The sequence below is a fragment of the Tiliqua scincoides genome, chromosome 5 (assembly GCF_035046505.1).
Source record: "Tiliqua scincoides isolate rTilSci1 chromosome 5, rTilSci1.hap2, whole genome shotgun sequence".
Classification (NCBI taxonomy): domain Eukaryota; kingdom Metazoa; phylum Chordata; class Lepidosauria; order Squamata; family Scincidae; genus Tiliqua; species Tiliqua scincoides.
The window spans coordinates 18,886,388-18,903,406 of record NC_089825.1 but is presented as its reverse complement, the minus strand read 5'-3'; the positions used below and the strand labels follow the sequence as shown (position 1 = coordinate 18,903,406).

General features: G+C 42.1%; 2 protein-coding genes across 5 annotated transcripts in view; one reads left to right on the top strand and one right to left on the bottom strand.

Moving 5' to 3' along the window:
* Positions 1–12,203, top strand: part of APBB1IP (amyloid beta precursor protein binding family B member 1 interacting protein) — a 58,774-nt gene extending 46,571 nt beyond the window's left edge. Inside the window, exons 11-14 of the mRNA XM_066629028.1 lie at positions 4,543–4,641; positions 5,946–6,063; positions 6,549–6,640; positions 10,426–12,203. Of these exons, the coding sequence (XP_066485125.1) occupies positions 4,543–4,641; positions 5,946–6,063; positions 6,549–6,640; positions 10,426–10,944 (828 nt within the window). The 3' untranslated portion in view covers positions 10,945–12,203. The remainder of the gene's footprint in view (positions 1–4,542; positions 4,642–5,945; positions 6,064–6,548; positions 6,641–10,425) is intronic.
* A 965-nt stretch (positions 12,204–13,168) lies between these two features.
* The window catches only part of LOC136652130 (protein adenylyltransferase SelO-like), a 61,262-nt gene continuing 57,411 nt past the window's right edge, over positions 13,169–17,019 (bottom strand). For 2 of the 4 annotated variants that reach the window (XM_066629029.1, XM_066629030.1), the window contains 3 exons: positions 15,540–15,583; positions 13,583–13,662; positions 13,169–13,356 (listed from right to left, as the gene is read on the bottom strand). In XM_066629029.1, coding sequence (XP_066485126.1) covers positions 13,234–13,356; positions 13,583–13,662; positions 15,540–15,583 — 247 coding nt within the window. In that variant the 3' untranslated portion in view covers positions 13,169–13,233. Of the gene's footprint in view, positions 13,357–13,582; positions 13,663–15,539; positions 15,584–16,485; positions 16,563–17,019 lie in introns of those variants that run through there. The other 2 variants (XR_010794559.1, XM_066629031.1) reach the window with 2 other exon arrangements.

The following is a 17,019-nucleotide window of genomic DNA, read 5'->3' as shown; positions in this document are numbered from 1 at the left end:
CCCTTTTAAAGGCGTCCAGGCCAGACGCCATCACCACATCCTGTGGCAAGGAGTTCCACAGGCCAACGACACGCCGAGTAAAGAAATATTTTCTTTTGTCTGTTCTAACTCTCCCAACACTTAGTGGATGTCCCCTGGTTCTGGTGTTATGTGAAAGTGTAAAGAGCATCTCTCTATCCACTTTGTCCTTCCCATGCATAATTTTGTATGTCTCAATCATGTCCCCCCTCAGGCGTCTCTTTTCTAGGCTGAAGAGGCCCAAACGCCGTAGCCTTTCCTCATAAGAAAGGTGCCCCAGCCCAGTAGTCATCTTAGTCGCTCTCTTTTGCACCTTTTCCATTTCCACTATGTCTTTTTTGAGATGTGGCGACCAGAATTGGACACAATACTCCAGGTGTGGCCTTGCAGTAGAGCCTCAAAGTAGAGCTTTCAAAGATGCTCCAGAACACACTAATCTATCTGTACAAATGATAAACCTACTTATAGTTAAACAGAAATAATCTAGAATTGTTTTAAAATGGAATTCTTTACTCTCCAAGGAAGACACAAACACAACCCTCTTGTGTAGTAGTACTGTAATTGTTTCAGGCAAGGCTACTGAAAACATGAAAATAATAAAATGCAGCAAACTACCAGAGCTGTTGATCTGGTGAACAGTACAGGTGGGACCTGTGTATCCTCTTTTGGTCTGTGTTGGACCTAGAGGTGGGCAAGTGGGGCAAATTCCCCCAGTGCCAACCCTTTGAGAGTGCCTCCACCAGCCTCACCCTCCCGCCACCTGTTTCTCTTTTAAGGTGAAATAAGCCAGCAGTTCCGTCAGCTTCTTTCACTAAAAGAAACCCCTCCTCCCAGTGGAGGAGGGGGCAGGCTGCCCCTCCCCTCCTCCTTTATAGCACCAAAATCCAATTTCCCACCTTCGTGCTGTTAAATAATTTTCATTTAATTCCACTAGATTCCAGTATTCACTCCATCTAGTGACTGAATGCGGTATTGTGTCTATGCAAATGCATTCTGTGGTGACAATAGAGGAGCAAGAAACTTGGAAGTGGACAGCTGTTTTTCCGCTGACTTGATATTCACTGATTTTTTTTTATCCACTGGAGGTTTCGGAATGGAACCCTAGTGAATAATGAGGGACAACCTGTATATCAAAGCCAGTCTAGGAAATCACTGAATTAGTTGATGTTCATAGTTTACATATGAAGCTGCTATTCGCAGAGTCAATTGGTTCCTCTGGATTCGTATGACTGCAGCAGCACAGATTGGCCGTAGCAGTTCTCAGGGGTCTCAGACAGAGGTATTTTCACAACTCTATCTGCAGATGTCATGGACTGGATTAGGGACTTTTGGGTTTCGAATTGCTTTGCTGAATTTCTGGGAGTTCATTTATAAGAGTCCGTTTTCCACATGGCATATCTTTTCCAGGTGATTATAGAAGGGTGGTCTTCTGAAATTCCTCCTAGATTATTGGTTTTCCCCAATTACCTTCATAATTATTGTTAGTGTGTGCTGTGAGCCGTGAGGGCATGCAGTCCACACTGCAATTGCAATTATTTATTTTTGTTTAGGACCAATCACACCCATAACATGATATGCACTAGCTATTATTGCTACTTTTATTTTGTTGAAGCATATTGTTGTGGATTTGGGGGTATTACGGATGACTGTGAAAGCTGGTGCACTCTTTTTCACTTGGAGAATTAGAAGTTGCATGTGGGCCAGTGGGTTATCCATGTGCCATGGTGAGGTGATGTTAATACATTGTCTTATTAAACTTCAAGAATATAGATAACCACATACAGTGCATCACAACAAGCAAAGTGTGAACAGGATTGGTGGGGCAGGAAATACACTCAGACTGACACAAAACAGCCTAGTAGTTTTGGGATGAATGTGTGCATACAGAATTGAAACCCAGTGGATTAAAAGTTCCAGCAGAGTATCTGAATTTAGAAAATAACACACATCAAAGTGATATAATCACAGTTGATAATCTGGAAGAATCCTGAATGTCCAGTATGTTTTGAGAGCACAATTATCGCATCCTCAGAAACCACAAAAGGATGGTGACTCATAATATATACTAGAATAAGGCACCCCTGACTTCTGGGCACTAACCCTGATAGATTCCTTAGAACTGTTTCATACCCCCTTATACGGAAAGGCTTCTGTGTTAAACTAAGACTATATCATTGAATTAAGCACACTCTCAAATCTGTGTATTGCTTTCTGAAGGAAGTCCCTTTAGAAAATCTGTTGTGAAGACAGTTATTTGGAAGATAAGGAAGATCTGCAAGGGTAGATGAAATCTGTGTTTCGGTTAAAAGATATCCTAAAGAAATGGAAAAGTATCTGATGCCATCTGCTGGATGTAACTGATTATTACATGTAAGAATGGGTGCATTTTTGAAAGTGTTTCTCTCTAGTTGGCAACCTTCAGTCTCGAAAGACTATGATATCGCGCACTGAATGGTGGTTCTGGAACAGCGTGGCTGAAAAGGCCAATTCAGGAGTGACAATCCCTTCCACACTGGGAGCAATTGCAGTCTGTCCCCGGTCTGTCTCCCTGGCTATGGGCCTTCCTTCTTTGCCTATTTGCCTCAGTCTGCTGGCCAAGTGTCTCTTCAAACTGGGAAAGGCCATGCTGCACAGCCTGCCTCCAAGCGGGCCGCTCAGAGGCCAGGGTTTCCCACCTGTTGAGGTCCACTCCTAAGGCCTTCAGATCCCTCTTGCAGATGTCCTTGTATTGCAGCTGTGCTCTACCTGTAGCGCGCTTTCCTTGCACAAGTTCTCCATAGGGGAGATCCTTTGGGATCCGGCCATCATCCATTCTCACGACATGACCGAGCCAACGCAGGCATCTCTGTTTCAGCAGTGCATACATGCTAGGGATTCCAGCTCGTTCCAGGACTGTGTTGTGTTTCTCTCTAGCCCAGTGATTTTCAACCTTTTTCATCTCACGGCACACTGACAAGGTACTAAAATTGTCAAGGCACACCATCAGTTTTTTGATAATTGACAAGGCATACCATGCTGTTGGTGGGGGCTCACATCCCCTAGTGGCCCTACTGATAAATGATCCTCCCTCAAATTCCCACAGCACACCTGCATACCGTTCGCGGCACACCAGTGTGCCACGGCACAGTGGTTGAAAATGGCTGTTCTAGCCCACGGGTAAGAAGTAGTATTTGGCATTCCCATTTAACTAGCTAACATTTCAATTAATTAAAAGTAATAAGAAATACCAGTCAATGACTTCTACGCAGTGATAGAATACTTGGTTAAGCAATTTCAAATTTGTTAAATTTTTGTTAAAAATTTTGTTAAAAATCTTTGTTAAAAATTTGTTAAATTTTTACACCATGCTTCATTTGTGGTAGCTATCCTGTGGCTTCACCCCTTATTCACATGATCACATACCTTACAAATTTCAGTTGTTTCTCTCCACTGAACAATTCTTACTATCGTACATGCCTGAAAGGTATTTCAGTTTATATTCTTCCACATGCATATGTAACTTGTATGTAGTACTCTATATAAGTACACTGGAGAAAAACCACCAAGTCTTTATCTGGAGATAATGTTATTGCCACACAGATTAAAGAATGTGGTAGACCAAGTACCATGGACACCATCAAGCTGTAGTTAAGCACTTTTAAATCCAATTTATTAAAATTTAAACTTGTGTTTTTATTATCAGATTGAAATAAAAGGGCCTTACAGTGCAATCTGTGCATGTTTACTCAGAAGTAAATCTCACTGTTCAGTGGGACTTATTTCCAGGTAAGTGTGTATAGGATTGTAGCCTTAAGAGTGCTTAACTTTGGCTGGATCATACTCTGTGATTTCCTTATCTATGAAGCCAAACTGAGTGGGTTAGACATAACTTCTAGAGAAATCATCAAGTAAAATTTGCGCAGAAAGGATATGCTTTTGTTGAGCAGTAATGAAGACTGACTTGCAACTTTCATAAAGAACAGGTAGAAGAAATTCCAAATAAATAAAGTGCCATTCAGTATATTTGAATGTTAACTGGCCCAGATCTTAGTAAAAAGAGATTGGAAGACTTGGACTGCAATCCTGTACACACTTTCCTGGGCATAAGCCCATGGAACACAATGGTACTTACTTCTCAGAACATTCAAATAGAATTGTGCTATGAACTAGAGATCTTTTGGCAAAGGGTTTGTGCTTCTCAAAAATGTGTTCTTGTTTGCAAACTACAGATACGGTACATTGAATTTCCAGTTTGGACAACTGCTTGATGTAAAGCCACCATAGGTATCTTCCCCCTCCCCACAATTAAGCAATACGTGTTAAGTTCACTCATGACATGTCTCAGATTTACTAAACTGAAAGTCACATTGTAGCTGTTCCAAACCAAACTGCTGTCCTCATATATGAATTTTGAAACCTGCAGCAAAACGTTCATAATCCATCGTATTCTAATGTGCAGCATTTTGTGATTTGTTCACAGGTGCATGTCTTAATTAGCCAATCTATCACTTCTTTCTACCTAATTTTGATGTTCTTATTTCTCAGCACCCCCAGATTCAAAAGGAATCACAATATATCAAATACTTGTGCTGTGATGACCGGCAGGCTCTCCATCAGTGGGTAACTGGTATAAGAATTGCAAAGGTGAGAAGGAGGAGCTGTGTGTTTTGATGATGACATGAAAACAGCATGATGAAATCCAAGGAGCAGTTGTGCTGAAATGGACTGCAATGGCCAGCAATACCCACAAACACAGTCCTAGTGCTGCTTCTGTAGATGCACCATAGAACTTGCACTGGAATTGCAACCCAAAGAGCGATTTATCAACAGTTGCTGTAGGAATTCCCCACATTCTGATCTTTGGGGCTGCCCAAAGCCTTCCACCCATTCTCGATGTTAGTACAAAGGTCCTAAGGCCTGAGACAAATTATCTCCCTTCCCAATTGGCTGTGCTTTTTCTTGCTGCCGCGTTCCTTTTCTGACAAGTGCAGCTGGTTCTGACTTCAGTGTAGATTTTTGTACACACACCTCTATGCTTCAGGCAGATTTGGGGTTCTTCTAACCATTCCTATATTGTACTGAGCTATACTATACAGTGAGCTACAGTAACCCACCCCAGCCTGCTTTGGAAGGCACTACAGCTTTTGAGCTGCATTGAATGTGTGGGGTCACTCTGGACATAAGAAAAAAATAAAACAAGTAGGTACACAAGAGGCATCTGCCAACCTGATGGCTACCACATTTCAAATCCTAGTTCTTCTTAAATGATACTTGTCAAGCGTTACATATGCAAAAAAGCGGCATTCTGGTTTAGGTTACTATTCATGGAAGAGCTAATGCCCTTCTCTTAGGCAGTGTGAAGATGGCTGAAATGGTTTGATCTCATATTATTCTTTGTTGAAGGTGTGGCCCTCTTTCTCCTCTGCTTAGCTCTCTTCCCCTGTCCCCATAATGAGAAAATAAGACTGCTACAGAATGTGCCCTAGTTCTGTCAGTCACTGCCTTGTTGCATTCTGGGAAACCAGACTTAATTTTCTGTTATGTCAAATACACATTGATACGATCTACAGGAAGGGTTCATTCAAAGCACTTGGTTTTAAACTGATTTTGAACTGATGGATTCAAGTTTTTTCCATTAGACTTCCATTTATCAGACTGGGCTGCAACTGCAAAGAGAAAAGTCACTGTCTAAATGTGTATCAGATGCACACCCATGTCCCTGTGCTAACGTGGGTTTAACTAAATCCCTACTACTGTGGGTTTACAGCTCCCTAGCTCTGCAGAGACTATAAGAGATGCTCTAGGGCAGCTTTGATATGCTGGATACGATTCTCTGTAGGTAACTATCAAAAAGTAGGAAAAAATGTTTTCCTTCAGTTGGAAGCATTTTCTAGGATACTGATGGTCATTTACAGGATGAAGTCTAAAATGCTGGTATGTGTTTACAGTATGGCAAGATGTTGTATGATAACTACAATCGTGCAGTGCAGAAGGCTGGCTTGGCCTCTCGATTGGCAAAGCTAGGAAATACCGAGTCCACGGCTACTCTGGGAACATCCTCAAAAGGTACTGATTTACATCACCTCTAAAATGTGCTATAGAGAGAGAGAGAGTCTTGTGACATGTTTTCTGCACTGTAATGTATATATAGACTAGCCACATGTTTGCACTTCCCAGTTTCTACTTCAGTTCAACATAAACCAAACTAGATGTCAAAGCACCATAAGCAATTCTCTGAAAGCAACAATTTCTGGGTAACCCAGAGTAAACTGGAGAATTCATACAATCCCTGGCCAGTTTCTTGTTCTAGCTAAAACCCCAAGACTTTCTTCTGGTCTGCTTTCCCTTGTTCAGTTGGCCAGGAGTCATATTGTTGACAGCTCCTTGCAGACATATAAACAGCACATAAAACTTGTGAAAGGGCACTCTAGCACACTAAAAAGATCTGTGATGTAGTGATCTGATAAATGAGAATTGGTTTCTTTTCACTTAAATTCGGTTTTCTTGTACAAACCATAAACAAGCCTATTTGTGTTTATTGCATATCCTAGGTAGTACTCAAGCCAACGGACAGGTTCCTCAAACCATAACCCATACCACAATAGACTCTTCAGAGACTGGGAAAGCTGCTGAGATACCACAGGTAAAAATCAAAGTTAATATAAGTATATATGAGAATTGCCTTGCTAGGTCAGGCAGTGCTATAAATCTCATGGTATTTGGTGTCCCTGTTTCGTGTTGTGCCTGAAGAGAGTTGTGAGACCCATGTGCACACAGTTCCAGGAGAGGGCCCAGACCTGTGGTTTATGCCCTGCATCCCTTGATACTTATGAACATTACTGAGCAATGTGTGATGTTTGAAGAGACAGCACAGGTGATTCTATTCCATCTCCTTGCAATGAAGGAATGTGTACATTTCCCTTCAGGTTTTATGCCGTTTCTGCATACCTGCTCAATATAAACAGAGTGGGACTTGAGCATTTAATCGTCACAGAAACAGTTCCACAGATGAATACATACAAAAGCAAGAAATGCTTAGGAATCACTTGGAAGTATGAATGCATGGTAACCTTTTAATGGCTACCAGCTGCTACCGTCAAATGAAAGAAGAGCACATTTATTGCCTTGCCAACTGGACTCTTTTCGTCTTAAGAATCTGGCCTAGCAAACACATGGCAAAGACAAACTCACCCTAATACCCTGCCAGAGCGAACATGCATCTAATGAACTGCTAGCTTAGATGTAATTTTCCTTTAACTTTTGTGAAAGATGCTGTGGAAGAGATCTAATGTTTCATATCTCCACTCTGTCTGTGTATACTGTGTGGCTAGAGGTTAATAAGCTCCAGTCATCTTTTGTTAGAAAAGAATATAGAGGGGGGGAAAACGTGGTTATGGCTAGTACAAAAGAAAGAATGTAGAGGACCAGCTTGTTCCTGGCCTTTGCAAAATTCAGGCAAGGCTCATTTCCAAACATCAACTTCTAAAAAAGAGTGCAGACGGAAGATGTTAGTTCATCTGTAGTGCACTTATTGGTTCTATTGGTTCTGCCATAGTTCACAAGGTGGAGAGAGAAGAATGCAGGCTATGGGACGAGTTCAGCAAAGCATTTCAATGAGCCCTGCAATTTTCTACTTGGTGGGAGCGAAGTCACAGAAGTCTTTGACAAACAGCTCAGTAGCTACACTCCCTCTATTTGAGCACTGCACTAGGTTCATCATGAGAGAAATGCAGCAATATGCTGGACAGCTTTCTTCTAGTATTAAGGGGAGAAACAGATAATGAAAATGGATTGCCCAACCGGGAGTTGTAGCATAGGGCTTCGTTTTGTTCTTGCAGTGCTCTTTAATGGAAGCCAAGGAGCAGGGAAGTGGCATTGAGTGAAGCGTGGGCAAAGCCTCCACTATTTTTTTTTCCAGGACTGGTCTAAACTCACCAAAGAGACAGATGTCTTATTACACTATAATTACCACAGCAGGACTTTGACTTGTCACTCCTGTGCACTAGTCTCAATATATCCTGGGAGTTCAATTTTTTCTAGGATACAGTGAGGACCCAATCCTGTGGTCCGTGCTGCACCTCCACGGTGTGGATCACAGTTGCAAACTGGCAGGTGCCAGTGTTCCGTGGCTTGGCGGTGCCTGCGACCGCCGGGCTGCAGAACGGGAAATGGGAGCGGGTATGGGGGCATTCTGGAGAGGAGGAGGCCAGCGTGATGCAGGGAGGGGGCAGGGAGGCCGGCGTGACACAGGGAAGGGGGCTACCAGAGGCGTGCCTGGGGGCGGGCAGGAGGCGGATCCTAGGCGCTCGTGAAGGCTGTGTGCCTTACATGAGTGCCGTTACTTTAGCGGCGACCTTTTGGTCACCACTAAAGAGAGTAGCCCCATTGCGGGGCTGCCTCCCTTACCCGGGGGAAGGGGACCGAGGTGCCTCCCGCAGTAGTGCGAGAGGCGCTGGATTCGGCGGCAGCCCTCGCAGTGCCACTGTGCTGCGGCTCCCCGGGCAGCTCAAGATTGGGTTGCCCGTTAGGATTGGGCTGTGACTCACAAGTGAACATGAAATCTGAGCTTAAGTACTGGTCATTACAGTTAAATTCTACTGGACAGTGCAGGTGCTTATGTAAGTATCTGGCTAGCTTTTCATGGGATAAAGTTTTCTAGCTCCAAGCAGATAAATTTCCCATTTGTAATCCTCAATTTATAAGTAAAATTCTCAGACTAAAGCCTTTCCTCCAAATGGTTTGAGTCTGGCTTGGGAACACTCCCCTCCAGCTCGGGACTAGTGTGCAAATGCAGCTGTAATAATAAATATAAAATGTCAAAAAGAAAAGTCACTAATCCAAAAATACCATTTCCCCGAAAATGACCTACTCCGAAAATAAGACCTAGTGTTTTTTGAGAATTGCTGAAATATAAGACCTACCCCGAAAATAAGACCTAGTTGTGATCAGGGCCGGGACGGGGAAGGGGTCCTCGGGCGGGGGCAAGTGGACAACGTGACCAGGAACGCTGCACTCCCGTGCGCACCACCTAGAAAGCGCCTGCTGTGCTACCTTGGGCAGAGGACGTTGAGGAGGAGTTGAGGTGGGAAGCAGCAAGCGAGGCAACCCTGCCTATGGGCCCTGAGGCTCTCCACACTTTCCAGGGAGTAAGTCCCATTAACTATAAAGGGACTGACTTCTGAGTAGACAGGCAGGCACGCATCCTCCTGGGCGTTGAGGGGACACCCACTCCACACCTTCTAGGGAGTAAGTCCCATTAACTATAAAGGGACTGACTTCTGAAAAAAATAAGACCTACCCTGAAAATAAGACCTAGTGCTTTCCTTTGAGCCAAAAAAAATATAAGACAGTGTCTTATTTGCGGGGAAACATGGTAATTGATTACAGTATGTGACTGCCATCCATGCCTCTATTTTCTTAGCCAATATCTATTTGTAAATCTCTTCTGCATTATATCCTACCTATACTCATTATACTATACTCTCCCCTTTATAGCCAACTCCTTTTAAAATTACAACATTAGTATCTTTTTTGGAAAAAGCATACACTTTACAAGTGACGTGAGGTCTGATGTGATCAGGAAATTCTTTAGGGATATTGTCTCCTTCAGAACAAATGCTAACAAATCCTGTTAAAGAACAGTAATGTGCTATAAAGGCAGGAAAGCGGGTGGGGGGGGCGGGGGAAATGAAATTATCATGTTTTAATATCCCTGAAAAACAAATTTAAAATTAGCTATTCTCAGTAGTGGTCTGGGATTCCCCTTAAATTGCTAAAGCTGCAAGGCCATGCACTTGAGAGCACTTGAGAGCAAGTCCCATTAAATTCACTACAGCTTACTTCTGAGTAACATGCCTAGGCTTAAGCTAGAAGAGTCTTTAAAATTTCATGTCCAGCATGGGAAATGTGGTCGAAACTAACAAATCTCAGAAAGCTCCTGTGCCTAGTTTCTTCTTTGTCAAACATCAACCAGGAAATGGTACTAATGTAAATTTTGAGCATTAATTATAGGACAAAACTAACATAAAATATTAAAGCATAGGAGTGAGATCATGAGTGCAAGCTTTTAAATGTTTGGTTTTGTCTTAATTGCTACTAATAGATTTTGGAAGCTTATATTTTGATGGTTTCTCTGTTGCGTGGCAGATGGTGTCACCAGCAGGACTCTCCTAGTTATGCATTTTTCCTTTCAATACTGAATAGCATCCAGAGTTATTCTTCAGAACAAGAACCCCATCTTAACCCATTTTGCCCAGCCCACAGGTGTACACATTTGATCCCTGTTGCGTATATGCAATGTTGGGCAGAAATGTCTTAATCTAAAGCAAGCAGCTCTAGATGTTAAGCCATTCTATTGGGTCGTAATTCATGCTGTGTCTACAAATTTCATAACAATATTTCATTGTGAAATGTTTTCTCTGTTAAAAGGTTAAGAAACCAGAGAGCACTATTGATGCCAGTCGACCACCATTACCTACCACACCACAGCTGAGAAAGCATCATAAATCTGGTGGGTTATGCCCACCACCACCGCCTCAAAGACGATCTTCTGCTATTACTATGTCATTCCAACCACCTGGCGGTAATGAGAGAGAAAGGATGCCTTCCCTAATGGATTCAACAGAATTTCCACCACCTCCTCCAGTGACACTCCCACCCCCTGAATCAGAGGACCTGCCTCTGCCACCACCGCCACCACCCGACTTGTGTGAAGCACCTCCTGATTTTATTCCTCCCCCACCACCTTCCTTTGCTGCTGGTGGTGGCACCCCAGAACTACCACTACCGCCACCCCCCTCATTCTCTGCCCCCGGTCCACTTCCACCGATCAAGAAAAAACCACCACTACCCCCTAAAAGGCAAGAAGAAAGTGCCCAGCAAGCAGGGGGAGAAGACTTCATGTCCGATCTAATGAGAGCTTTACAAAAGAAAAGAGGTGACACATAATGAAACAGTTTAAATATTGGGGTGGCTTGTGGTTGTTGAGAGATTACAGAGAGGATAGCTTGGAAAGATCAGCCAGAGCTTTTCCTAGTGGGGACAAGCATGTACAAAGAGGCACTTATCCTGATGTGTGTTCCCTTTACCAGGGACTTATTGAAACGGTGGCTTCCCATGCTCCTGGTCTAATGCTGTAGAGCCCAGCTAGAAGCATGGGAATTATCTTGGGGAAAGGCAGACTCCAGAAGTGTAGCTCTTCCTGTTGCAACAAAATATTCAAAACATCACCTGACAAAGGTTCACTAATTTATTGCCAGGAAGGAAGTGCAACATCAGATTTCCCCTGGGCCATTGCATGAGTAGACTGCACAGCCTATTCTTGCCCTGCTGAAGGTCTTGCCAGTTGTGAGAACCGGCATAGGCTAAAGCACTCTACCGAAATAAGAGGCAGAGTTCTGAAGTGGTACTCTCAACATCTGAAGTGAGAGCTGCCTTGATAATTCTGAAATTCCTTTTGTGTAATGACTGGAAATCATAAAAGAATTAGTTGTGACCTTTTGTTTTTTGAGTCCCCTATTTATAGAAAAAGTATCTTGTAGAGCTTAAAATACAACTTTCCATTTTTGTAACCGCATATGCAGATGGAGAAAAACGGGGAAACCATTTGGTGGAATTTTTAAAATATACCCTGCAGTTCATCCTACGCGGTTGCCATCCCCCCCCCAAATCTGCCTCCACATCACCAGTTTTCTTCCATACAGCAACTGATGATGAAAAAGATAGGCTCATTTCATCCTCTTTGCCCTCAAAAGCTCCCCACCACTGAATTATTTTTTCTGTGCAAAACAAATTGTGCTGAAAGTTATTCTTGAAAACTTGGTAAAAAGTGGAAGATGCTACCTGAAATTTTATTATGCACATGTCTTGTCCCATCCACATGTATTTTTCTTTAGTGGTTTTGAAGCTAGGACCTCCCACCCAGAATGAATATTTTCAGTGATAATCTCCCAAGTTACATATTATTTATGTGTTTTAATGTTAGACTAAACCAACTGGAGATACAATTTTGGGTTCTTCCTCCTACTTAGTCTACTAGGTTTATCTTATGTGACACCTAAACATTTTAGACCTTGTGATTCTCTGAATATTTTAATGTAATTTATCCCTTCCTACACTTTTTTGTCATTTATGATTCATCTTAGTCCTCCACTGTTCCTTCTGACAGTATTCACTGCCAACTCCTCAATAAATCCTCTTCTGTGTCATCAGAGTGTCAGTTAATCAGCAAACACTACAGTTATATTTAAGCTTGTAGCCCTCAAACCTTTGAAGCCTTTGGAAAAGTAGACATTTGTCTCTTGGAACTTTTTTATTTGATTTCTCAAACTTTTATATGTGAGATTATGGTAATCAGGTTACTAAAGCTATTTGCAATTACATTGGGCTTGTTTAAGATGGGTACCAGCAACTGGCGGCACAAGGGTTAAATCAGACCCTTGTCACTTGACTTTCCAACTTCATATAATGGCTCTCCTGCAAACTAGTTTGCCAATCAGAAATTTAGGCTGCAGTCCTGAACAAATCTGGGAGCAAGTCCCATGAAATTCAACAGAGTTTACTTCTGAGTAGATATATGTAGGACTGTGCTGTTAATCACAAGGAAACGACACCAGGAATGAGTTTTGCACTAAAGGGTATAATAAATAAGTCAAAGTGGTCCTTGATGTAAGCACACCTGTGCTGTATACCATAGGCATGGCTGTGACTGATTTGCTCATATCATCACATACTTTCCACTTCAGACTGTGAGCTTGTGACCTTCTGCATGAAAGTACTCCTTAAAACATGGCTGGTTGAAATTCTTTTATAGTGTGTTTCAATCCTGGTTTCTAGTTTTAATTATCTGATGGACCCTAAATCTAGGGTGCTTTTTATAGAACAAGCCCATTCGTTGAATGATGAACAGAGTTGACAGTAGTTCTTATGATCGTGGGGCAGTAAGGGCAAAATAAGACTGGTTCTTAGGACATTCAAAAGGTGGAATGGAGCAGTAAGGAAGTGCTAAACTCTGCTTCAGTAGAAGCTGTTCAACACTGAGAGGGAGACCACTGGGTTTTCAGTAAATATAGACGCAGCCAGAACAGAATGGTCTTGAAAGAGGAAGGGGGGAGTGGAGACACTGAATGACACACACAATATACCTTTTGTACAACTGAGCAAAGACCTTTGTTGATGCTTTGGTTTTTATTAGAAAGACCGGTCTCTCTATTTTGTCTTGCTTACAGGTTCTTTTTGTCAAGATGAACAGCTCACTTTAATCTCTTTAGCCCAAGCAGGAGGCCGTTGTGCATAACCAGCCCTTTCTGCCACCGTTTGCATCTGAAACGGATGTTGCAAAACCTGCTGCAAGAGGCGAACCTAAAAGCAAAACAGAGAGAGAGATTAACTACAAAGCAAATCTGGTGTGTGCTTTCTGCATCCTATAGCACATGTTTAAACCATTGCATAACTCAGTTTCTGCACAGCCTGTAGCTGGATCTGTCTGCCATGAATGTACGCTTATGCTTATGTATCTTATGCTTTAGTATCTTAAGCAAAAGAAGTTAAAGAAGGCCATAAATGTGTACATATAAGAACATTTTACCTCAGAAAAATCATTTCTTTCAGCCTTTTGGACAGCTGATTCTGCCATCCAATTTCTGAGCACATACCTAGGATTAATACCTGCAATCAAAAGGAAACACCCAATTGCATATATAAGCATGAGCAAGGCAGTGCATTAGAAATTTACTGCAGTGAAATTCAAATCCTTTCTTTCCACAACTATAAGACAGCAATGCAAGATTTCAAAGGACTGGAAATGAATAGGGACAAGTCTACCAGCTGTCATTCATCAAGATTCCATTGTCAGAGTCGCTGGCATTCAGCATGACGTTGCCTGCACAGGAACAAAAAGTCAATTTCCTCCCTCCTTGTCTAGTCCTTTAGTTGCTGCTGGGAAGGGGCAAGGAGGAGTCGGCCATAATGTTCCAACTACAAGGCACCTTGAGAATTTTCAGACCCATGAGTACTGAGAGCAGTCCTAAGTATCAGCCAACAGAAAGCAAATTTACTACGACTGCTTGTTTTTCTATAGAAAATAGCAGGAAGTGGCATTGCTAGCATGCCTCTAGCATGCTTAATCCCCCCACCTTATATACAGCCCCATGGAAATGATTAGTGAAGTTACTCTAGGGCAGTGTTTCTCAAACTGTGGGTCGGGAGTCAATTTCAGGTGGGTCCCCATTCATTTCAATATTTTATTTTTAATATATTAGACTTGATGCTACCATGGTACGTGACTGCATTGGGGAAAACATTACAGACCTGTACTTTTAACAAGGTGCTATGTATATTATTTGAACAATGATAGTAAATGGGACTTACTCCTGGGTAAGTGTGGGAAGAACTGCAGCCTCGGATTGTTAAAAATTTTCCTGCTTGATGACATCACTTCCAGTCATGACATTACTTCTGGTGGGTCCTGACAGATTCTGACAGATAAAAAGTGGGTCCTGGTGCTAAATGTGTGAGAACCACTGCTCTAGGGACTTAGTAGACAATCTAAGGACACAAGCAGCAAATCATGTCACTGTTCTATGTAGACCAGAAGTCTGTACCTTGTCTTCCTGTGGGCTCCCCAAGGTTTCAGGCAAGGCCTATCCCAGTCCCACTCCTTGAGATCCTTTAACCAGGTATGCCAGTTTGTACCTCATACATGCAAAGCAAAAGATCTACCGCCAATTTCACCCTTTTCCATGGGCCAATTTACACCAGGTTTTTTCCTTCTATTCATATTGCATTTTGTCTCTGGGAAACTGCATATCGAAGCATACCACCCAAGGCTTGGACTGTTGACAAGCACACTGCTGGGGGCAACATTACATTTTGAAGGTCTGTGCCCAACTGCAGTGCGAGCAGCTGCATGTTACTAAGAGGCAAATGGAAACCAAAATGTGACCTGGGCTGAACTCACAATTAGGCCATCACAGGCAAAATGGTTTGTGTATCTTTCCTGCTGGGTTCGTTAGCAGCACTGCTGTGGAGAAGGAGGGTTGCACAGTAGCACTAGACTGGTCTTTGGTTTTCATAACTCTTGAGTCCCAATGTTTAGTACACAAGAGGAAACTAGTGGTAGTAGAACTGTGAGAACAATATGATGAAAAATTATGCTCTGTGCTGTTGTACTGCTGTAGCTAAATGTTCTGCAGTTCTTAAACTGGTCCATTGTACCCCAAAAAAGCCAAGTGGAAGGAACTATTGATTTTAAGGTACGTGCTTCTTAGCAGTAGGTACTAAGAAAGCGTATCTATAATTTATGTGATGTGCTATCAATACCAGGTCTTGCAACGGAGAGCATATATGACATTATTCTACATAGGTGTAGGGGGAAGTACTATACATCATCAAAGTGTGAAACTCACAAGTGTTTAGTACATCCAAATATTTGGAAGCCCAAACTGCTCTCATAATCTCAATTACATTTGTATTGGAAAAAAAGATCAGCTGTATAAACAGGACATGCTTTTAAATTTTTGAAAAGAGAAAAATTCTTGACTCACCGATCATTCTTCTGCTTCGCTCTGAATATGAATCACCTGTGTTCCTACAGTACACATAAAACAGACAGATTTAGGAAGCTCCTTTTATATCATAGTTCTGCACTGCAAATGCTTTTTTTTTCAAACACATATTAGTGAAGCATTCAAACTTACATGTGAACTGACACCAGAAATATACAAATACCATCCAGAGTTCATAGTGGCCATGCACTACTTTATAATCTTCATAATCAGAAATCTTGAGAACACAGAAGAATCTGCAGTACTTACTGGTTCAGATACACCATTCAAAATTCTCAGGGAGAGTAATAATTGTTTTTATTATCTTTTACTATGTAAGCCATCTAGAGCTCAGCCCCCCCCCCCAGATCTGTGGGTCCCATATCCGTGATTTCACATACCTGGTTCACCAATTTCCTCCCCACAGTCATTTGTGATATCTGTTTCTGACAGCCTTTCTGTTGCTGTCTCCTGTACTCTGGTGACTGGCTGACTTTATGCTGTCTGCAAACACTAACAGGAAGCCAGTTGAAGTATTGCATTGTTTTCAGCCCTCCAACCCACTTCCGATTAGCACTTCCTGCTTCCTGTTAGAATCTGCAGGCACCACAGAGACAGCCAGACACAGGAGATAGTGATAGGAGGGATGCAGAGACAGATACGTCATCTGCACAGGGGTGGGGAGGTAATTTGTGAATCACTTCTTATAAGGTTCGCTACTATCCATAGTTTCCGTTATCCACAGGAGATGGCTATATATGTATCTTTTAAGTAAAGAAATTGTACCATTAGAACAGAGTACCAGAGTACCTCATACCATTAAAACACCAGCACCTGCACACATATATATGCATACTTGCATATAAAAAAGCATACTTTTGGGGGGGGGGGGAGGGAGTTTGGATTAGTAAATCTGGGTAGAGAATGTTCTATAATTGTCACTAAGTATGTCTTTTCTATATACCCTTTTGCATGGACTTGGTTGGAAGTGTGGTGTGGTCCCAAGGATGTTTTCAGTAGAACCTCAAAAACAAAACAGTATGGAGAAACATGAGCCCTTAAGTTATACTCTACACTAGATTCCTCCAGAAATTCAACATTTTCCAGATTAAGCACATTTGCAAACACTTGCTTTCTATGAATAAATTATTTTTCTCTCATTGGTTTGTACAGAATTGGTTAGTAAATTTTTGTTGCAAAGGCCAGGAGAAAATGAAAGGAATGACTTGAGACTCCTAATTTGGTTAGTAAATTTTTGTTGCAAAGGCCAGGAGAAAATGAAAGGAATGACTCCTACTCCTAGCTTCAGTAGGAGTACAACTGGATAAGGAGTCAAGGAGGTATGCTAAATGTGAGCAGGTCCTGTCTTTAAATAAAAATACTCAGTGAACCATATAGGACAAAACACAAATCCTTGGATTACTTTTTCTTAAATACTGGTATTTAATCACCCCAGCAGTGTCTGTTCTAGTGACTGTCT